The sequence below is a fragment of the Pseudorca crassidens genome, chromosome 19 (assembly GCF_039906515.1).
Source record: "Pseudorca crassidens isolate mPseCra1 chromosome 19, mPseCra1.hap1, whole genome shotgun sequence".
Taxonomy (NCBI): domain Eukaryota; kingdom Metazoa; phylum Chordata; class Mammalia; order Artiodactyla; family Delphinidae; genus Pseudorca; species Pseudorca crassidens.
In genome coordinates, this window is record NC_090314.1 from 13,984,297 (window position 1) to 14,008,501 (window position 24,205).

Sequence of the window (24,205 nt, forward strand, 5' to 3'; positions counted from 1 at the left end):
CAATTATCGTGACTCAGGCTAAACAGAGGTGTCTGCAATCTGCCATGGGTTGGACAGGAGGAGGGAAAAGGAACTGCCATTTATCAAATGTTAGTTTTGTGCCAGCCCTGTGCCATGTGTGTCCCACAGGTGGCCTTGGTCAATGCTCACACTGTGTTGGCATAAATATCATTACTCCTTTTTTTTTTTTTTTTTTTTCAGCACGGCGCGGCTTGCAAGATCTTAGTTCCCTGACCAGGGTTTGAACCCACATCCTCTGCGGTGAAAGTGTGAGTCCTAACCACTGGACCGCCAGGGAATTCCTGAAAGTTTTTTTTTTAATTGAAGTATAGTTAATTTACAACGTTGTGTTTTTATCAAGTGTACAGCAACACTTTTTCAGTTATACATATATATGTGTGTGTATATATATATATCCTTTTTCAGAGTCTTTTCCATTATAAGTTATTACAAGATATCTTTTCTATTATAAGTTATTACAAGATATTACATTATAAGATATTACAAGTTATTGCCATAAGTTATTACAAGATATCGAGTATACTTCCCTATGCCATACAGTAGGTCCTTGTTCACCTATTTTATATGTAGTAGTGTATATATGTTAACCCCAAACTCCTAATTTATCTCCCCCACCATTACGCCTATTTTATAGAGGAAGGGATCAAAGTTCTGCACAGTTAAGTCACCCAAAGCCACACAGCTAGTAAGTGGCAGAGTCAGGGCCCTGGCTGGGCTCCAGACCCCATCCCCACTACCTGCAGGGCATCCAGGAACCCTCCCAGAATGGGCAGGATCCAGCTGCGCCTTGAAGGTCAGATTGTGATAGAGAAAGAAGGAAAGGGTTTCCAGGCAAAGGGAACAGTCACAACTGTTGGGTGCCGAGGTGCATCACGGTCAGAGGGTGAGGCCCCTGTTCCACTTAACCCAGGCCACCCACAGGTATAGAAATATGTTCCCCACACTCATTCCCACCCCCTGGCATTTCTCCTGCCCATGACAGGCACAATAGGTCAGGCTGAGAGCTTTCACAGGAATCTGGCAAACAAGGCAATTCTGTTCCTGCTCCAGTTTTGTTCTGGGGAAATGTTTAACCCACTGAGTGGGGAGGGGGACTTGTAGCATTTGTCAATTGCCATGGTATAAATACTCCCATCATGTCCAGACTTGCAACATCACTAAATACACAGCGCCTGCAAGCCCAGAAGATCCAGCTCCAGCCCACCACCCTACCTACTCCCTCCTGGAAAACTATGCCCAAAGGTATGCCCAACTGCTACTGGAGGCTGTGCCTTTCCAGTGGGGTGCAGATGCTTCACACCCCACCCCCCCTTCTCCTTCTCCAGCTGGGCTTGGCAGTCTCTGCCCTTCAGGGAGCAGTAGAGAGACACAGCTGAAAGAGAGCACTGGCCCAGCGAGCTGCTGGAGACAACGGATGCACTGTGAGCGCTCAGGGGCACCCTTGGTGCACGCACAGCTCTGTGTGTGCCCGTGTTTGGGGGCTGCTCTTGAAGTTGAACCGGAACATGCACCTGTAAGCGGTGATTTTTTAAATGTGTTGTTTTAAGAGTACCTGTGGGGGACTTCCCGGCTGGTCCAGCAGTTAAGACTTTGGGCTTCCACTGCAGGGGGCGTGGGTTCAACCTCTGGTCAGGGAACTAAGATCCTGCATGCCATGTAGCCAAAAAGAAAAAAAAAAGTACCTATGTGTTAATTATGCCCACAATTGTGTCTTAAGCTGTTAACGACAAGGGGCTTCTCTCTGCCTCAGATGTTCTGAACCCCTTCCCTGCTTCCGTCCCCATGGGCACAGCAACTTCATTCAGCCTGGGTCTCACATACGGCCCAAGACAAACCTAGAAACCTGTTGCAGGGGGATGGGCTGGGCCAGGTGAAGGTTCATGGGACACAGCTGAATCCTCAGGTGAGTGGCAATCATGGTGAAGGAGGACAGCAAGCTGGAGGAAGGGCAGGGGGCGGACATAGGCTGTCAGCAGGAGGCAGGCAAGGAGAGGGTGGAGCGCAAGTGGCAGAGCCAATGATTCAGGAAAGGGATGCTCAAGACCAGCGGAAGAGCCTTCAGTCATCTGCCTGCAGGCACCCTTGGTCCCACTGCGGAGGCTTGTGGGAGGCAGGGGATGGACACATGTCTAAATCAACCCAAGGGACCTGTGCCAGCCAACCACCAGCTGACTCCATCACTCAAACTGAACGGCATCTTCTTGGCTCCAAATCTGCTGGTGGGCAGAGCTCCAGGGAGAGGCTTGATTCTAGCCAGGGAGAAGCTGAGTTCCCAGAAAGGGAACTGGGGCTGCTGTGTCACCTGAGGTCCCCAAATGCAGCCTCTCCACCCACACTGCCCCCAGGACTCCCCTCCCCTCTCCTCCCTTCCCTGCTCCTCTCTTCCCCCATCTCCCTGCCCAGCTCACTACACCCATCACTGGGCTGGTCAGAGTTTTCCCAGAGGATTGTTTGTAACCTGTGTGCATGTGTGAGTGTGCGTGTGTACCTACAGTGCATGTACAAACCCGTGTGTGCTTGTCCATACTGTGAACACTCAAGTGTGCCTGTGCATGCACAATACCCCCATGTATGCCTGGACATACACACATACACGCCATGTGTGCCTAGACCTTGAATCCTCCTCTTTGGGGGTTATTTTGCCAGGATTCCATATATCACCTACAGTGGATGTTAAAATGGCAGCCACTCACATCTAAGGTCCCTCAGGGGACTTCCCTGGTGGCGCAGTGGATAAGACTCCACGCTCCCAGTGCAGGGGACCTGGGTTCAATCCCTGGTCGGGGAACTGGATCCCGCATGCGTGCTACAACTAAGAGTTCGCATGCCACAACTAAGTAGCCTGCGTGCTGCAACTAAGGAGCCCACGTGCCACAACGAAGACCTGGTGCAACCAAATAAATAAATCATAAATAAATAAAGTCCCTCAGAAGTCACCCAGTTCAACCCTACCAGTGCTTCTCAGGGAGTCACTATTGGTATTTGTGAGGGTTTTGGTTTTGGTTTTGGTTTTGGTTGAACTGCGCAGCTTGTGGGATCTTAGTTCCCCCACCAGGGATCAAACCCCAGCGTTCAGCAGTGAAAGCTTGGAATCTAACCACTGGAGCACCAAGGAATTTCCACTATTGGCATTTCAATAGAGATAATTCTCCTTTGCTGGGACCAACTCCCAACCCACTGCATGAGTTTAGTATTCCTGGTCCCAAAACCCTAGAAGGCACAAACCGCTAGTAGCGCTCCAGAAATGCCCTCACGAGTTTCCAACCTCTCGCGGAGGTGGGACAGTAGGGACCCAGGTGAGGACACCACAGGCTTTGTCAGTGGCTGGATTTTCTCCACAGAATCTCTGGAAAGTGTCTGGCCCCTGTGTGTGCTTAAACTCCCAAGAACTGCTAGCTGCCTACCTCCTGAAGCCATTCATCCCATGCACAGACAGTGCTACCTGAGAGAAGGTGCCCCATCACTAGTCCCGCTTCCTGCCCTCAAGGGCCACCCAAGTGCTGACCCCACTCACCTGGGCCTCACAATGCTTCGAGGAGGCCAGGCCACAAACAGGTGGGCTGGATAGGGGAGGTTCCTGAAGACTCCGGAAGAAGAGAAGCCCGTCTGACCAGCAAGAAGGCTGTAGAAACAAGGTAGAGCTCTGAGCTCGGCCAGGTGGCAGCTCTCGGGCCTGAGGCTTCGAGATGCAGCAGATGCCCACAGATACTGAAAGGGCTGCCTTCTCTCCGGCCATCCTGTCTACTGCTGCTCCAGGTGGGCGAGTGTGGTAGGTGGGGAGGAGGGGTTGCTGGGAACCGAAACTAAAGCAAAACAGCTCCCCACTCGGGCCCAGGGGGCCCAGCTGGGCTAGTGTGCTGTATAGCACGAGGCGGTGAGGGCAGGGGTGGGGTGCGGGTGCCCCAGAGGGCTGGTAGTGTGTGCTGCCCGTGTCTTTTGATGGACCTATGTACCCCATTCCCTTGGGTACGTGTTGGGGAGCCCAGTTGCCCAGGGACGACCTCACTGTGCCAATCGTCCCACACCTATCTGGAGCAGAACTTTTTTGCCCAATGTAATTCCTGGAACCTTCGTTTTTGTTTTTTGTTTTTTTTTTTGCAGAGCCGCGAGACATGCAGGATCTTAGTTCCCTGACCAGGGATCGAACCCCCTACAGTGGAAGCACGGAGCCTTAACCACTGGACCGCCAGGGAAGTCCCTAGCATTCCTGATAAAAATACTTGAGAAGACCTTCTTCTCTGGAAGTTAGATGTATTCACACAACCATCTTCCATCTGGCAAACAGGCTAATGTTGCTTACCCAGATTTTTAAAGTCCAGCTTGATGACAATTAACTAACAATTTTTTTCATATCAAATGTTTCTACCCAGAGGGAATCTTTCCACTAGATTTTTTCAAAGTATCTCCCTTTGCAGAAGATTTGAAATAAAATTTTAACTTGGGGGGGGGGTCAAATCAGTGTATCTTCTGCCCTCTTGTCAGCTTAACACGACTACACTTTGGACACAGCTGCTTAGAGGAGAAAACTAAGAAAAAAAATAACGTTATCAAACCAGAAACTGAGGGGGAGATTATCCTTATCCACACCCGTATATCTTCCTTCCTTCCTTCCTTCCTCTCCCTCCTTCTTTCTTTTTTTCCTTTCTCCCTTTGTAAGCAGATAGGTTGCGGGGCGGGGCAGGGGGGTGTGGTACCTGGAGAAAGAGAACCAGGAATGGCTTTCTTGACATAAGAGAATCCATTTTGGCCAAAGCCATTTTGTAATCTAAGCCTGGACACAATGGTTGCCCTCAAACAGTTCTCAGTAATTAATGATCTTAAGGGAGGGAACTGCAGAAACAAGGGAGGCTGCCCTGAAACAGTAGTGCAGCCTCGGGGCAGGGTCCTGGTTCCTCAAGGGATATAGGTAATAACGCATCTTTGCGTTCTGCAGGAGCTAACGCCCCACCCAGGTGGAGGATGGAATGATGATGTTGACGCTCCTGACTTCAATCAACGAAGGCTTGGACTCTGCTGCCCTTTGCCCCAATTCTATGCTGACTTCTCCTGTGCTCTAGCGCCCTCATAAATACACATGTACTCTTAGCTTAAAACTTCCCCAATTTTGCTGTTCTTGGAGACACTGCTTTGGGAGAGATCCCCCATGTTTTCCTTACTTGCTGCAAGTAATAAATCTTTCCTTCTCCCGATCTTTGGCTTGGTTGTGATACCCACCAAGAGGTGAACCCAGTTTTCAGGGACCACCTTCCCTTCTCTTCCCTCCCCTCCCCTCCCCTTCTCTACCCAGCTTTTCTCCTTTCTAGCTTTTCGGAAAGATTCCCTAAGGTTCCTGGCACTCCTTAAGCCCCAGGTAGCCTAAAGCACATCCCTCACCTCTAACCCCACTCCAACCGCGACCCTCCCCCCACCAGCAGCACGTGGCATATAAAAAGAAGAAAAACTCAAAACTCAAGTATCTAGCAGCCTCTGGCAACTGCAGGTGAGAACTTCAGGTGCGATCCAAAAGGATCCTGTGGGTCAAGGGGAAAATAAGGTTTAATTTACATAAGTCTCGTTTTGACCAGACTTTCCCCAACCTCTGTCCACCCACCCCCACCTCCACTCCCCCACCCCACCCCCTGTAGGGGTTTCCAGCCCCTCCCCTCCAGCCGTCCCTGACCCACCGTCCCGGACCCACCCTCGGGCCGGGCTCCCAGTCCCCTGCCATCGAAATCCAACCCGGTCACCTTAACCTCTGGCTGAGCGCACACACGGGGACACAGCCCAGCAGGAAATGTCAGGAACTGATCACCCCCACACGTTCACGCCCACTGGGGCATCGCCAGGCTCTGAGTCCCGCCCAGATCTTCATCCCAAGCCTGGGGCTCCGGCTCTCTAACCCCGGAGTTCCTGGAAGTCGGCCGAGAGGATGCACCCCACCTCCCCTCTCTTCCCTTCCCCCCTCCCTTCTTCCCCACGCCACACCCGGACTGAGTTCCGGAAAAGTCCCCGGGCCTGCCGAGTGGTCCTGCAGGCGTTCCCTCTCCCATCTGCTTTCTTTATTATTCTAATCGACTGCTGGAGACACCCTTTGTCAACTGCCGAGAGCTATGCAAATGACCGCGGTTAGTATTGTTATTACTAAGAGGCGCTTGGTTTCAAAATCGCTTTGAATATTCTAGCACCAAATCTTGTCTGTTCCGGGCTTGGGGGCTTCCACCGCGTTGGCCTTTTTTCCTCTCTGTGAATTGCAGGGCGGAAGCCCACCCTTAGCCCTTCCTGCTCGGAGAGGAGGTGGTTTGACAAACTGAGTGGGGAGGGCAGATAGCTTGAACTTGGAGTTGGCCGGGCCGGTGCTCGGATCCTGCCTCTGCGCCTGCGTTACTGTCTGACCTTAGGCAAGTCACTTCGTGTCTCCGAGCCTCAGTTTTCTCACCCAGAGGGGACTGAACTCCCTCCTCAGAGGGTCGTCGTGTGGCCATGTGCCTGGCAAATGGAAGTAAAGCCCCTGGTGCCCGCGCACTAAAGGACCTGGGCCAGTGACAGGTCAGGTGGCAGTGGCTGTCTCCATCCGCTGGGGGAGGGCTGGCAGAGTTGCCAGATTTAGCAAAAAAAAAGTTTTTTAAAGAAAGTTTTTTTAAAAAATATAAATAAATAATTATTTATTTATGGCTGCGTTGGGTCTTCGTTGCTGCACTCTGGCTTTCTCTAATTGCAGACGAGCAGGGGCTGCTCTTCATTGCGGTGCGCGGGCTTCTCATTGCGATGGCTTGTCTTGTCTTTGCGGAGCATGGGCTCTAGGTGCGCGGGCTCAATAGTTGCATCGCACAGGCTTAGTTGCTCTGCCGCATGTGGGATCTTTCCCAACCAGGACTCGAACCCGTGTTCTCTGCATTGGCAGGCAGATTCTTAACCACTGTGCCACCAGGGAAGTCCCTAGATTGAGCAAATTTTTAAAAAAGGATGCCCAGTTAAAGGAGAATTTCAAATGAGTGGTTTTCTTTTTATTTTTGAAGTATATAAGTATGTCCGTCCCATACAATATTTGGGATATACTTATACTAAAAAATTTATTATCTGAAATTCAAATTTATCTGCAGACCCTAAAAGAGAGACTAAGGTACTGATAATGGGTTTCTTGTTGCCACCTGAGAGTTTTCATTTGGGACTGAGAACTCTGGGATACACGGGGTGAGAGCCTGTGGAAGAAACATGGGCTGAAGTAGGAGAAGGATCTAGAACACATGCCTGAAAAGGGCAGTGGCCACCAGGCCTGGTTGACCTTCTGCTCTAGCCAGCAGCCTGGATGGGGGCTGGGGTCGGTGGACCCATGTTTCCCCCTTCCCCCCACCTCCAGTTTACCTGCTCCTCCTCCAGCTCTTGCTGGTCTGGCCACCAGCCCACTCCCCAACCCACATTCCCTGCACCAGAGGGACAGCAGGAGGCATCACAGAAGAAGCTAGACCCAGGTGGTAAATCAGGAGTAAAGCTAGCTGTGTGTTAATTGTCTTCCAGGAAACCAGACTGTGTCATTGCAGAAAGCCAGCAGCAGGACACGCCCCAGAGTTGGTTTAACCTGTTGTGGCCAGACTGGCTGCATTAACTATCCCTCTGTTGAACACGTGACCACTCCAATCCTATGGCCACTGGGAAGACATTCATCCAACAAACATTTTTTCATCTCCTTTGTCCATCCCACAGGCAAGCTTCAACTCACTCCTCCTCTGCCATCCTGACTCCACCCCCATCACCTCTCCCTCTTCCTCGGCACCTAGTCTGTCCTGTCCGTCTGGGTCTGTCCCAGGGCCCCACTGCTTAGCTCGGGCTCATCAGTGCTCACCTTGAACTACTGCAGCCTCCTCCCCATCTACCCATATACCCCAGCTCCATTCCCAATAAAAGCAGGTCTCATCTTGCCACTTCTCTGCTGCAACTCCTCTGTTTTGCATCAGAGGCCAAGACCCAACCCTCAGGGACAGAAAAGCCGGACAAACCAGGGTGCCTGAATAAAACATGCCTCTTCCAGTCACCCAGGAGAAGCTGTTACTCATCGCAGGTGAGGGGGCGGGGAAGACAGCTCTTGGGAGGGCTGGGGCCCAGGCTGCCCTGCCAGCTCTCATCAGCTGAGGTGAGGAAGACAGACACGGTGACTCAGGCTGGGGTAGGGGCCAGACCCCACTCCAGTTACAAACTGTGTCTGTGTTTCTATCTTAGATGCTCAACCTCATTCATAACATAAGAAATGTAGATTAAAACTACAAGATACCATTGTTCACCTATCAGATGAGCAAGACAAAACAAAAAACCAACGAAAGGGAACTCATGGGCTTCCCTGGTGGCGCAGTGGTTGGGAGTCCGCCTGCCGATGCAGGGGACACGGGTTCGTGCCCCGGTCTGGGAAGATCCCACGTGCCGCGGAGCGGCTGGGCCCGTGAGCCATGGCCACTGAGCCTGCGCGTCCGGAGCCTGTGCTCCACAACGGGAGAGGCCGCGACAGTGAGAGGCCCGCGTACCGCAAAAAAAAAAAAAAAAAAAAAGGGGAACTCATGCTGGTCAAGGTGTCTGAAAACAGGTCCCACCACATCGTTGGTGGGAAAGTCAACTGGCACAACCTCTTTAAAAGGCCAACTCATAATATCTATCAAAAAATTAAATATAAAAAGACAGATGTAGAGACAAACATATGGACACCGAGGGGGGAAAGCGGCAGGGGGTGGTGGTGGTGGTGGGATGAATTGGGAGATTGGGATTGACATGTATACACTGATGTGTATAAAATGGATGAGTAATAAGAACCTGCTCTATAAAAAAATAAATAAAATTCAAAACAAAAACCAAAACTCTTCGTCCCAGCAATTCCACTTCAGAAATTTACCCTACAGGTATACAGGTGCCAAAAGACGTACATAATATGCACCAGGATATTCACTGGACCATAGCTTTCATAGTTAATGTTTGGAACCTAAATAGGAGGGTCGTTAATAAATTATGCTTCAGCCATACAATTAAATATTACGTACTGTTAAAAAGAATGAGGCAGCTAGGTACTAAAATTAAGTGGGGTTTTTTAAAAAATTTATTTAATTTATTTTATTTTTGGCTGCGTTGGGTCTTCATTGCTGCACACAGGCTTTTCTCTAGTTGCGGCGAGCGCGGGCTACTCTTTGTCATGGTGCGCAGGCTTCTCATTGTGGTGGCTTCGCTTGTTGGGAGCATGAGCTCTAGGCACGCGGCCTTCAGTAGTTGCAGCATGTGGGCTCAGTAGTTGTGGTGCACGGGCTTAGTTATTCTGGGAGACCAAGAATGGAAGAAGACTTATTTTTTTGGGTGCCTTATGAGTTTTTGAAATATCAAATTAACCAAAATATTATGAAATATATATTTCATATGTATATTATGTATGTGTGCATGTATAAAATAATTTTTAAAGTAGGGGACTTTTCTACCACAGTGCTCCATGAGAGAAGGTGATGAGCATATTAAATAGCTTCATGGCCCTGCCCCTTCCAGACCTCAGTCTTCCATCTATACAATGATAGTTTGGGATGAGAAGACTGTTCCTACATTCTTTCTTTCTCTTTTTTTTAATAAGTTTTAAAATTTGTTTATTTTTGGCTGTGTTAGATCTTTGTTGCTGCCCACAGCCTTTCTCTAATTGTGGCGAGCAGTGTACTCTTCGTTGCAGTGCATGGGCTTCTCATTGCAGTGGCTTCTCTTGTTGCAGAGCACAGGCTCTAGGCATGCGGGCTTCAGTAGTTGTGGCATGTGGGCTCAGTAGTTGTGGTGCATGGGCTTAGTTGCTCTGCGGCATGTGGGATCCTCCTGGACCAGGGATCAAACCCGTGTCCCCTGCATTGGCAGGCGAATTCTTAACCACGGTGCCACCAGGGAAGTCCCATCCTGCATTGTTTCTAAATCTTACAGCTAACCAACCAAACAAGTACTGTGCTGATGTAGTGGCCATAAGATGACATTTTATGGGCTGAGGAAGTATAAAATGGCATTAATGGGGCTTCCTGGTGGCGCAGTGGTTAAGAATCCACCTGCCAATGCAGGGGACACGGGTTCGAGCCCTGGTCCGGGAAGATCCCACATGCCGCAGAGCAACTAAGCCCATGCGCCACAACTATGGAGCCTGTGCTCTAGAGCCCACGAGCCACAACTACTGAGCCCGCGCGCCTAGAGCCCATGCTCCACCACAAGAGAAGCCACCGCAATGAGAAGCCCGTGCACTGCAACAGAGTAGCCCCTGCTCGCCGCAACTAGAGAAAGCCCAGCACGCAGCAACGAAGACCCAACACAGCTAAAAAATATATATATGTGTGTGTGTATATATATATATATATATATACACACATATATATATGTTTTTTTGAATGGCATTAATGAGGGACTTCCCTGGTGGTCCAGTGGTTAAGACTCTGCACTTTCACTGCAAGGGGCCCGGGTTTGATCCCTGGTCGGGGAGCTAAGATCCCACATGCTGCAGGGTGTGGCCAAAAAAATGAAAAATAAATAATAAAATGGCATTAATGAAACCAGGAGGCAGTGCCCATCCCTTAATGGACAGGGTCACTCCTCTGGCTCCGGAGCAGGTGATCACGGGAAAGCTGCATCTGCCTGCACTGGGCACCTGTCTCTCCTGCAGACATCTGTTCCCCAGGGCTGGGCAGCTTCTTCCCTCCCATCACCTGTCTGCTTCTCCTCCCATCACCTCTCTGCCCACCTACCTCTACCCCTGAGGCCCTTGGCTGGCCCAGGGGAGGAACTAAAGACAGCAGTGAAACAGGTTCTGTGGGGCAGAGGGAAGGTAGGTGCCTACCTCCTCAGTGACTGAGGTCCTGGCCTCCCTCTGCCTCCCTCCCTAGTGGATCAGGCTCTACCTAGTTTAACCTGCCTATGCACTCCTCCCCACCTTCCTAAGCCCTTCCAAAGGAGGCAGCTCTCATACTTGCTAGAGCTTGACCCACCCAGCTCCTTCCCCTAGCCACGCCTCCTCCTTTAACAGAAGATGTCTGTGCCTGAGGCTGGGAGACCTGAGATGCCCGCTATGTTGAGCCTCCCTGGGAGGTGAGGGGCGGCAATCTGAGCCTTCAGAGGCCCTAGTTAGCAGGAAGCCACCTCCCTCCAAAGCCTCCTGCTGGGCTCAGCACTGGCCTTTTCTCTTGATACGGGAGCCAGAGGGAAAATACATGGGAGTCCTTGGAGCTGAGGCTGGACATGTTTCCTGCCCCTCATTCTCTCTCCCTTCCTCCCTGGGTTTTCTTCCTAGATCAGCCCTGGCTCCCTGATGAATCTCTCTCCTTCTTGGGGCCTCATAAGTCAACCTGCAGGAAGAGAGGCTTGGGCCCAGAAAGTTGCCTGTTACCAGATGCCCGCAGGTGGTTCTGATGCAGGTGCTGCGTGGACAGGCTTAAAGAAGCGGCCCTTTTGTACATTTCGGAAAGGTTTTGTCTTATGTTCCTCCTGCGTGTACCTCCAGAAGCCAAGGGTCTGAAGTTAGCAAGCAGGAGGCTGGGGCTTCTGGGAACAAGGCAGATGATCCTTTTGGTGGGTCTCGACCCTGAAAGTTGCTGCCATCATTGGGCTTCTATCTGAAGCCTGAGAAGGAAGCCAATGAAAAAAGGAGAGCAGAGCCAAGCAGAGAGAGAGACAGAGATCTGCCAAGGCCTAGGGACATCACTGGAGCCCTGATTTAGTAGGGAAGCCAGCCCAACTCTTGGAGTCAGGGGACCCAATACATCCTTAGGCATTAGGGTTAAGTGTTGGGTGATTCTGGTTGTTTGCAATCAAAGAATCCTAATGGACACACCAATTCTATTCACATTTTTAATAGGAAGGTAATGGCGATTAATATAGTAGGGAGAGGGAATTCCCTGGCAGCCAAAAAAAAAACCTTAAATATAATAGGGAGAATTACATGTAAATTTCTATCAAAACCACTTAGAGAAGAGAACTTCAACAAAGTAATTATCCTCTCTGAGACTCTGTTTCTTCATCAGTAAAATGGGCATGATAATACTTACTTCAAAGAATGTCAGGACTAAATCAGATGACCCAAACAATAAACACTGTGTGTGCGGGGAGTGGGATGGGGATGAAGGTGGTCAAAAGGTACAAACTTCCAGTTATTAGATGAATAAGTTCTGGGGATTAATGTATAGCATGTGACTATAGTTAACAATACTGTATTGTATCTTTGAAAGTGGCTAAGAGAGTAGTAAATCTTAAAATTTCTCATCACAAGAAAAAAATTTATAACTTGTGAGGTTATGGATGTTAACTAAACTTATTTTGGTAATCACTTTGTGGTATATACATATATAAAATCATTATGTTGTATACCTTAAACAAATACAATGTTATATGTCAATTATATCTCAGTAAAACTGGGGGAAAAGTTTTAAAAGAGTACATAATAAACAATTGCTGTGATAAATGAACCTTGGCCTTTTCTTCACACCATGTAACCAAACTAACTCAGAATGGATCACAGGCCTAAAAAATATAAGAGCTACAACTACAAAGTTGCTAATATAAATCTTATGGGAAAATAGTGATGGCCTTGGGTTTGGCAAAGATTTCTTATATATGACACAAAAAATACAAACTATAAAAAAATGGATAAATTGGACTTCATTAAAATAAGTACTTTTGCTCTTCAAAAGACACTTACAAAAATGAAAAGCTGAGCCACAGGTTGGGAGAGAGTATTGGCAAAACATGTCTAAGAAGGGACTTGTAACTAGAATACATGAAGAACTTCTACAACTCGATAAGAAGACAACATAATTCTTTTAAATGGGCAAAAAATGTAAACAGATATTTCATCAAAGAAGATGCATAGATAGCAAATAAATATTTGAAAAAGATACTCCACATCATCATTAGGAAAACGCAAAGTAAAATCACAATGAGGTACTACTGGAATGGCTAGAAACTTTTAAAAAACTGGCCTTACTGAGTGCTGGCAAGGATGTGAAGCAAGTAGAACTTTCATCCACTGCTGGTGGGAATGTAAAATAGCAAACACTTGGGAAAGCAGTCTGGCATTTTCTTTAAAAATGAAATACCTACCATACAACACAGCCATTCTGTCCTTCGATACTTACCCAAGAAAAATGAAAACACGTCCACACAAAGACTTTTTTGTGCCGCGGGGCATGTGAGATCTTAGTTCCCAGACCAGGGATCGAACCTGCGCCCCCCTTCAATGGAAGTGTGGAGTCCTAACCACTGGACCCAGAGAATTCCCCAACAAAGACTTTACACAAATGTTCATAGAAGCTTTACTGGTAATAACTCCAAACTGGAAACAACCCAAATAACCACCATTAGAATGGATAAACAAATTATGGTATATCCGTACAATAGAATGTTACTCAGCAGTTAAAAAGAACAAACTATTGATTCACACAACATGATGAACCTCAAAATAATTATGCTGAGTGAAAGAAGACCAAAAAGAGTATATTCTGTTTGATTTCATTTATGTAAAATTCTAGAAAGTGACAGCAAAGGAATCAGTGATTGCCTGGGGTTGGGGTGGAAGGAAAGAGGGAGAGATTATAAAAGGGCACAAAGAAACTTTTAGGTATGATGGGTAGGTTCATTGCCTAATTAAGGTGATGGACTCATGGGTGTTTGCATGTGTTGAAACTCAAATGATATACTTCAAATATGTACAGTTTATTTTATGTCCTTATATTGTAATTTCTATTTTATTATTTATTTATTTATTTATTGGCTGTGTTGAGTCTTCGTTGCGGTGCGCGGGCTTCTCAGGGCTTCTCATTGTGGTGGTTTCTCTTAATGTGGAGCACGGGCTCTAGGCGCGTGTGTTTCAGTAGTTGTGGCTTGCGGGCTCTAGAGTGCAGGCCCAGTAGCTGTGGAGCACGGGCTTAGTTGCTCTGAGGCATGTAGGATCTTCCAGGACCAGGGATCAAACCTGTATCCCCTGCATTGGTAGGCAGATTCTTAACCACTGTGCCACCAGGGAATTACCTATATTGTAATTTTAAAAGGTGATTACGAACGAACACGTATTGAGCATATTTAGCCAGGCACTGAAGGTACACACGGAAATCAATCCAGATGCTTTTAAGCACAAAGAACAGAAAACCCAACTTAGTTTGACGTAAACAATAATAAAATGCATTATGTCATCTCCCTAGAAGGCCAGAGGCTTCAGGTAGAGTTTGACTCCTCCCTTCCTCATACTAGACACCATATTTAGCAACATCTTGGAATCCCCATAATTGTCAGGGAACTTAGCTGCAAATAAAAGAATATACTCTGACTGGTTTAAACAGCAAAGGAATGTATTTAAGGATATAAATAGCTCACACAGTCTCTGAGCAGGATAGAGAATTGGGCTTGAAGGCTACATAGCCAGGAACAATATGCCAATTTTACCCCAGGACTGTTATCAGCAAAGCACCTGTTTTTTGCCACCACTGGGCATTGTCATAAGGGAGAAAGGATCTCCACTCCGAGTATTCCAAATGCCCCACAAAAGCTCTGAGTTCCTGCCACTCCCTGCAGCATCCTCTTCCTCATATACCTCTCTTCTGAATCAAAGTCAGCTGCATCTCATTGGAAAAGACTGGACCACATACCTATGCCCTAACTACACAGGAGGCTGGATAGAAGAGTCTTTTATTGTACCTTCTATTTTCATAATGAGAAATTGTCTTGGCTTGTGTAGGAGGGGTTTTCCAAAAGATGCTGGGTGACCACAAGATTAAAAAGGTCCACTACAGGGACTTCCCTGGCAGTCCAGTGGTTGGGACTCTGCGCTTCCGCTGCAGGGGCCATGGGTTCGATCCCTGGTCAGGGAACTAAGATCCTGCATACCGTGTGGTGTGGCCAAAAAAAGAAAATAATAATAATAATTACAATAATAATAATAATAAAAGGTCCACTGTAAGCCCTATTTGGGAGAGATTATTATTTATCACAGTATAGGGTTGAGGAAACTGAGAGTCAAAAGAAGTTAAGCTGCTTATCCATGGTTACCCAGCTGAGCCTTGCCTGAGGATTCAAACACAGTTTTCCTGCGTCCATAGCTTGAGTCAGGTATTTTTGAAATCTTGTCCCCTACCCTCACTGGCCCTCTCACATGAAGACATTGCTCTCCATTTGACTCCTAGTCATGTCTCAGAATCCCAGAAGGAAAACACTGTAACCATTGGGGACAGATTAGTTCACACTGCAAAAGAACCTGGGGAATCAGCCACATAAGTTACAAAAGGTAAATCACAATTCTGTTTGTCCCATGGCAGTGTAAACATCACAGTTTTGTGGTTGTGGTTGTTTTTAATCAAGATAGAAACTAGAAAACAAAGAAGAACCAGACAGATGTACCTCTTGATGGAAGTCCCTAATACCACATAAAAAGGTGTCTTGGAACAAAATGGAATCCAAATCTGATCAGCTCTGTAGATCTGATTACCACTTTACAGAAAATAGAGAAAGTTGGAGAACATGTTAAATGACAGACCCTGTTGATGTGGTCAGTAAAAATTCAACTCTCAAGATATTATATAAGAATAAACGACCAGATTTCTTCAACAAATAAATAGCAAGGAAAGACAAATAGAGATGGGGAGGGGGAACCTACAGACTAAAAAAAGACTTAAGGGGGTTTCCTTGTGGCCTAGTGGTTAGGATTCAGTGCCGTCACTGCTATGGCCTGGGTTCCAAGGGAACTGAGATCCCACAAGCCACCCAGCCCGGCAACAAAACAAAACAAAACCAAAAAACTTGAGACATAAAACCAATCAAAAAATATGGACATTTTTTTAGATAACTGTAAACTAGTAAGTAGTCTACAGTTTTAAATAGTAATAATAATAAAAAACTAAATAGTAATAATAACAATAATGATGAGGCAGTTGGGGATATTTGAACACTGACTGAATATTTGATAATATTAAGGAATTATTAATTTTTTAGATATGATAATGATACTATGTTTATGCTTATAAAAAGAGTCCTAAGCTGGGACGAAGTGAGAGAGTGGCATGGACATATATACACTACCAAATGTAGAAGGGATAGTTAGTGGGAAGCAGCCACATAGCACAGGGATATCAGCTCGGTGCTTTGTGGCCACCTAGAGGGGTGGGATAGGGATAGCTGATTTACTTTGTTATACAGCAGAAACTAACACACCATTGTAAAGCAACTATACTCCAATAAAGACGTTAAAAAAAAAAAAGAGTCCTGATGTTTTAGAGATACTGAGTATTACAGGTGAAATAATATATATGGGTTTTACTCTTTTTTTGGCCGCGGGGCTTACGGGGTTATTAGTTCCCCAGCCAGGGTTTGAACCTGGGTCCTCCGCAGTGAAAGCATTGAGTCCTAACCACTGGACCACCAGGGAATTCCCTCCCTACAGGCTTCACTTTAAAATAATTGGGGGTGGGGCTTCCCTGATGGCGCAGTGGTTAAGAATCCGCCTGCCAATGCAGGGGCCACGGATTCGAGCCCTGGTCTGGGAAGATCCCACATGCCGGGGAGCAACTAAGCCCGTGCACCACTACTACTGAGCCTGCGCTCTAGAGCCTGTGAGCCGCAACTACTGAGCCCACATGCCACAACTACTGAAGCCCGCACGCCTAGAGCCTGTGCTCTGCAGCAAGAGAAGCCACCGCAATGAGAAGCCCACACACCGCAACCAAGAGTAGCCCCTGCTCGCCGCAACTAGAGAAAGCCCGCGCGCAGCAACAAAGACCCAACACAGCCAAAAAAAAAAAAAAAAAAAAACATAATAAAAGATAAAAATAATTGAGGGTGGAGTGGGGAGATATTGGCTATAAGTTGGTAGTTGTCCAATCTGATGATGGATACACAGGGGTTCATTATTCTATTCTCTCTACTTTTGTGTATGTTTGAGATTTTCTGTGGTAAGAAGCTATAAACCAACAAACAATGAACTTCATGCTGTGAAGAATAGCCCCACTACCCTGCCAGGTTGTACCCACTCCCCACCAACCCCTCCTTAGATGTCACACTCTGTCTCAGCCTAAAAGAGTTAAAACTAAGTGAAAGAAGTTATGAAACATGCACTAAGTTTGCCCTGCAGTCCCCTTTCCTCCCATGAGATACATGATGAGTGAGTCAAAAGCTCTTCTGAGAGTACTGCGAAGCTAAATTAGTTTATGGGGTAAGAGAGAGACTGCCTCTGATAATGAGTATCAGTTGGGCTTCCAAGGGCCTTTGTTCATACTTGGCAACGTTCCCCTGTCTTAGTTTGGATTTTCCCAGAAGCAGATCCTGAGACAAAGATTTGAATGCAAGAGGTTTCTTTGGCAGGTGATCCCAGGAACACCTGTAGAGGAGTGGGGACGTGAAGCAAGCAAGGGGAAGAAGCAAGTAAAAAGCACCGTTAGGGGCTTCCCTGGTGGCGCAGTGGTTAAGAATCCGCCTGCCAATGCAGGGGACACAGGTCTGATCCCTGGTCCGGGAAGATCCCACATGCTGCGGAGCAACTAAGCCCGCGAGCCACAACTACTGAAGCCCGCATGCCTAGAGCCATGCTCAGCAACAAGAGAAGCCACTGCAATGAGAAAACCGTGCACCACAAGGAAGAGCAACCCCCGCTCTCTGCAACTAGAGAAAGCCCGCGTGCAGCAGGGAAGACCCAATGCAGCCAAAAATAAATCAAAAAAAAAAAAAAAAAGCACTGTCGGGACGTCCCTGGTGGTCCAGTGGTTAAGACTCTGCATTCCCAATGCAGGGAGCCCAGGTTTGATCCCTAGTCAGGGAACTAGATCCCACATGCCACAACTAAAAGATCCCGCATGCCGCAACTAAGACCTGGCACAACCAAATAAATAAATGTTTAAATAAATAAATAAATAAAAGCACTGTCAGGTAGGTGATCTCTGTGGGCAACAGTGCCCGATTCTGCAGGGGACCTCTGGGGATCAGCGCAGAACACGCCTCTCAGAATTTTCCCACCTGAGGGGTGATGAGCTGGAGTAAATACCAACTCCCATCAGATCAGTCGCCCATTGAGGACAGCTGGGGGTGAGAAGGGCATGTTAATTCTCCCACACTTTTGGCTGCCATGCTGGCAGAGTCAACTCCAGCCAGAGAAAGAGATCCTTCCACAAATAGATGCAGACGGTGGCATCCACGGTTCCCCACCTTGGTAATCCCAGCAGGGTCTTGTATCATTAGCTGCGGTTCCTTTGGAAGAATTACCGTTGGCGTTTTGATCATCTAATTATATCAACATACACATTGCCTAAGTATAGCTAAACAAGGTGACCAGGTGTAGTTATGCTTTTTGGGGGGGGGACGGGCGGGTGTTTCAGTACACTGTTTATGGGACTTTGTCAAAGATAAATGGGCGTGAACTTGCCCTTGTGCAAATCACCATGTGCTGTCCAGAGCCCTGGGGGACATCACCATTCAAGGTCAGCCCTGCTGAAGAACCAAAGTATAATTCCATCTCAGAATGGAAGCAGAATCTTTAAGGCATTGGTTTAAATGCTTTGACTTTCTTTGGGAATGATAAGCTCTTAAGGGTGAGATTTACGTCTGTGTGGAGGGTAGGAGTTAAGTCCTGAATGATGCAAGATCGCCTTTCAACTCCAGACTTTTCTCACGTGCACCCACCTGCTGAATGTATGTGTGAAAAACCAGCGAACAAGCGATTGTCGGAAGGAGTGAACAGGTGCATTTTTAACTGTGTCAGGAGTATAACAGGGTCATCATCTATCAGCCTCCTTTGATCCCCCTGAAGTAAACAATTTTTAAAAAATAGACCCTGTTGTTTAGAAACGTTAACTTTAGCAGTTACAGCCCTAAGTATTTGAACCACTAAGAAATCAGCTCACAGCCTCTTCCTAGTCATCAAACTATGTGTTTCCTTTGTTTATGTGTGTGTCTGTGTGTGTGTGCGTGTGTACACAGAGCCACTATTTCATTTTTTTATACTCTTCTTTTAAAAGATATTTATTTATTTGTGGCCGCATCACGTCTTAGTTGCTGCATGCAGGATCTTTCACTGCGGCACGCAGGCTCTTGGTTGCAGTGTGAGGGCGAGAGTCCGCGGGCCACAGCTACCAGACCCAAGACAGCCAAAAATAAATAAATAAATAAATTTGTTTTAAAAAATAATAATTAAAAAAAAGAACTTTGTCTGAGCTTTTCCATGAACCTGGAAAAATGGTACCAATAAAACACATTCTTCTGAGGATAGTTGTTTTTTCAATAACAGGAGTCTCTGGTCCATCATGTCAACCCTTTCACCAATATCCTCAACTCTCTTCCACACTTGTCTTTGTGTCATACCAGCCCTAAATCATTCCAAATCTCCATCTTCTCTGTGTCTACATCCGGGCAAGTGAACACGGCTGAAAAAAAAAATCACGTATCTGGGCAGATTGGTGCTGCCATAAATGTATTCCAACAGCAGCTGGGCTCTCAAGGTTGCCTGATCATTCTTCCCTGTTTCCCGAGTCAATTCTCTACTGTTCTCCACAGTGGCTATTTCTTTTTTTTCTTTCTGCGGTACGCGGGCCTCTCACTGCTGTGGCCTCTCCCGTTGCGGAGCACAGGCTCCGGACGCGCAGGCTCAGCGGCCATGGCTCACGGGCCCAGCCACTCCGGGCATGCGGGATCTTTTCGGACCTGGGCACGAACCCGCGTCCCCTGCATCGGCAGGCGGACTCTCAACCACTACGCCACCAGGGAAGCCCCACAGTGGCTATTTCTTAAACCTCCACACCCCCTTGTACCCTTGCTCCTCCTGCCTCCCCCATGGCCTCCTGCCCCCCCCCCCCAACTCACCTTCATCCACGTTAGTTCCTTCCTCCTTCTCTCTAGTTTCGAAGAGAGAATTCCCCTTCCTGTTTGGAGTTTACTTCTCCACCTGTGCTGTGGGGCACACCTCCTCCCCTTCTTGGGGACCCTGCTCAATTTGTTACCCTCTTGTTTTCCTGAATCTTTTTTTTTTCCTTCGGCCTTGCCATGCAGCTTGTGGGATTTTAGTTCCCCGACCAGGGATCGAACCCAGGACCTCAGTCCTGAAAGCACGGAGTCCTAACCACTGGACCGAAAGGGAATTCCCTCTCCTGAATCTTTATCATCCTTCTTTTCACTGACTCATTGTCAGCATTCCAGCTTATTCTCAACTCCCTCAACCTAAAAGGAAATCACAACCGAAACCCAATGACAAAAACTTCTCTTTTGGTCCCACTTTTTAGCTACTGCCTTCTATCTTTTGACTCCTTCCCTGATAGTCGTATTTCTTGGAAAAGTCACCCAGGGTCAGTCCTTCCATACTCTCCTCTGGCTCATCCTGCTGTAACTCCATTATCAACATACTTGTTGAGATCAACAGCAGCTTCCTTATTGCTAAGGCTGGCAAACACCCAGACAGGTGAGGGGACCTAGGCTCAGAGATGGGTGGCACGTGGGGCAGATAAGGACTTCTGGGAGTCCTAAATACCCAGGACAGGTGAGGAGAGGTGAGGTTTTCAGGGGAATTAGATCTTAGCACTTTCTGAGTCTCAAGTTCACTGTTTCTGGCCACAGTGTGCTTTGTGAGAACAACAGGAAATGAGAACTGAGGCCTGGGTTCTGTCTCTGGATTGATCTCTGCCTCCCTTGGGACCTTGGGCAGTCCGATTCCCCTCTCTGGGCCTCAGTCTCTCTGATGGGACCCTCAGGGTTGCTGTGAGGCATTCAGCAAGCACTGAGGGTGGGTGGGGCTGCTCTGCAGCCTGCAGGAAGCTTGGTGTCCTAGCAAACATTTCCTCTGAGGGACCCAAAGGCCTTACACTCAACACCTTCTGGAGACCCATCCCATTTTTCAGATGGCAGAACCAAAGCACCAAAGTATGAAGAAGCTAATTATCATTTAAGGGGAATTGCAGGCACCTGTGCACGCACTGTTACTCCACCATGATCCAAAAAGGAACAGGTTTGCTGCTCAAATCTGTGAAAACAGCTGGGAGGGTAGAGGGTATAAGGAGGGAGCATCAATAAAAAAGACTAAGTCATTGTCTTCTGGGCTGTGCATACATAGCCCTCCCCTGAGCTACTGCCCCACCTCTTTTCTCCTTCATAGTTAAACGTCTTGAAGGAGGAGAGACTACTTCAAACTCTACAATGACTTCCCACTGCAAATAGAATAAAATCCACTCCTCACTCTGGTCCAGGAAGCCTAGTACCGCTGACGTCACAGCCTGCCATCCTCTCCCCTCATACCTTTCGCCCCAGCCCCACAAGGCTTCCTTATGCTTTTACACCAGCCTCAAATTAGACATGATGTGCTATTTTTTTTTACATATTGTGGGATTCAATTCACTAATGTTTTCCTTTAAGAATTTTGCATCAGGACTTTCCTGGTGGTTAAGACTGCGCTCCCAATGCAGGGGGCCCAGATTCAATCCCTGATCAGGGAACTAGATCCCACATGCCACAACTAAGAGCCTGCAAGCCACCACTAATACCCACCGCAGCCAAATAAATAAATAAAATATTAAAGAAAAAAAAGGAGGGATTTCCCTAGTGGCGCAGTGGTTAAGAATCCGCCTGCACATGCAGGGGACGTGGGTTTGAGCCCTGGTAGGGGAAGATCCCACATGCCGCGGAGCAACTAAGCCCGTGTGCCACAACTACTGAGCCTGCGCTCTAGAACCCACGAGCCACAACTACTGAGCCCATGTGCCACGACTACTGTACTGAAGTCCATGCGCCTGGAGCCGGTGTTCCACAACAAGAGAAGCCACTGCAATGAGAAGACTGCACACCGCAAGGAAGAGCAGCCCCCGCTTGCTGCAACTATAAATAAATAAATTTATTTTAAAAATAAAAGATTATGCTAGACCTGGGTCTTCCCTGGTGGTCCAGTGGTAAAGAATCTGCCTTCTAATGCAAGGGAGGTGGGTTCGATCCCTGGTTGGGGGACTAAGATCCCACATGCCGAGGGGCAACTAAGCCCTCGCGCCACAACTACTAAGCTTGTGCGCCTCAACGAGAGAGCCTGTGTGCCGCAAATTACAGAGCCCACGTGCTCTGGAGCCTGTTTGCCACAACTACAGAGCTCACGTGCCCTGGAGCCTGCATGCCACAACTAGAGAGAGAAAACCTGAACGCCACAACTAAGAGAGCGCCTCAACGAAGAGACCACCAGCTGCAACTAAGACCTGATGCAGCCAAGAAAGAAAGAAAGGAAGGAAGGAAGGAAGAAAAAAGGAAAGAAAGAAAAAAAGTAAAAAGCAAAACCAAAAATATCTGAGCCGTAGTTTTCTTTTTAGGAAGACATTTAATTACCAATTCCATTTATTTAATAGCAATGGAATTATTTAGGCTTTTCATTACTTCTTTTTAAAAATGTATTATTTGTTTTTTCTTTTTTAAAATTTATTTTATTGAAGTATAGTTGATTTACATTCTGTTACTTGTTAAGTCTTTCACTAAATTATATTTTTCTAGGAAGTTATCCATTTAATCTAAGGTTTCAAATTGTGGTACAGAATTGTTCATAATCCTCTTATTATCTTTTTAATCCATGTGGTTTTGCTTCTTTTCACCCTTAATTTTATTTGTGCTTTCTCTTTAGTTTGCCAGAGTTTGTCAAGTTTATTAGACTTTTCAAATGACCAATTTTTGGCCTTGTTATTCCTCTTTACTGGTTTTCCTGATTGTTGTTTATATTCTCAATCTTGTGCTCTCGCCTTTATTATTTTATTTCTTTGGGTATATTTATTATTTTTTATAACATGTTTACTAAGATATAATTTGTATACCATGAAATTCACCCATATAGAGTATACACATTTCAGTGGTTATCAGTATATTCACAGAGTTGAACAGCCATTACCACAACATTTTCATCACTCCAAAAAGAATTCTGTATCCATTATATGTTCCTCTCCATTTCCTTCCCTCCGACCCCATCCCTAGACAACAACTAATTTACTTTCTGTCTCTACAGATTTGCCTATTCTGGGTGTTTCATGTAAATAGAATCATATAATATGTGGGGTTTAGTGTCTGGCTTCTTTCCGTTAGAATAATGTTTTCAACGTTCAACCACGTTGTAGCATGTAACAGTACATCATTTCTTTTTATGGTTGAATAATATTCCATTGTATGGATATACCACATTTGGTTACCTCTTCATCAGTTGATGGACAATTGTGTTGTTTCCACTTTTTTGCTTTTATGAATAATGATGCTGCAAATGTTTCTGTGCAAGTTTTTGTGTGAACATGTTTCCAATTCTATTGAGTACATACCTAGGAGTAGAATTGCTGAATCATGTAGTATTCTCTATATATTTTTAAATACATTAACTCAGTCCTCACCACAACTTAAGAGGTAAGTACCATTATTATTACTTTTTTTTTTTTTTTTTTTTTCCGGTACGCGGGCCTCTCACTGCTGTGGCCTCTCCCGTTGCGGAGCACAGGCTCCGGACGCGCAGGCTCAGCGGCCATGGCTCACGGGCCCAGCCGCTCCGCGGCACGTGGGATCTTCCCAGACTGGGGCACGAACTCGTGTCCCCTGCATCTGCAGGCGGACTCTCAACCACTGCGACACCAGGGAAGCCCTTATTATTACTTATAAAATTTATTTTATTTGGTTGCCCCGGGTGTTAGTAGCAGCAGGCAGGCTCCTTAGTTGTGGTATGCATGTGGAATCTAGTTCTGCAACCAGAGATCGAACCCGGGCCCCCTGCATTGGGAGTGCAGAGTCCTATCCACTGCGTCTCCAGGGAAGTCCCTAGTATTCTATATTTAACTTTTTTGAGAAACTACCAGACTTTTCCACAGTGGCTGCACCATTTTACAATTCCACCAAACATGTATGAAGTTTCCAATTTCTTTATGTCCTCCCCAACACTTTTATTATCTGTCTTTTGTATTCTATCCATTCTAGTGGTTGTGAGGTAATATCTCATTGTCGTTTTGACTGCATTTTTGTGATGCCAAATTATATTGATATCTTTTCATGTGCTTATTGGCCATTAGTATATCTTCTTTGGAGAAATGTCCATTCAGATCCTTTGCTCACTTTAAAATTGGGGTGTCTTTTTATTATTGAGTTGTAGGAGTTCTTCATATATTATGAATGGATATCCTTTATCAGATACACGATTTGTAAAACTTTTCTCCCTTTGTTTTGGTTTTCTTTTAATTTTCTCAACAATGTCCTTTAAAGCACAAAAGTTCTT

At 46.7% G+C, this 24,205-nt stretch overlaps 1 protein-coding gene across 1 annotated transcript in view; it reads left to right on the forward strand.

The window, feature by feature from the left end:
* Window positions 1-5,914: 5,914 nt before the first annotated feature.
* Window positions 5,915-24,205, forward strand: part of UBE2G1 (ubiquitin conjugating enzyme E2 G1) — a 132,939-nt gene continuing 114,648 nt past the window's right edge. Inside the window, exon 1 of the mRNA XM_067715882.1 lies at window positions 5,915-6,125. Coding sequence (XP_067571983.1) covers window positions 5,930-6,125 — 196 coding nt within the window. The 5' untranslated portion in view covers window positions 5,915-5,929. The remainder of the gene's footprint in view (window positions 6,126-24,205) is intronic.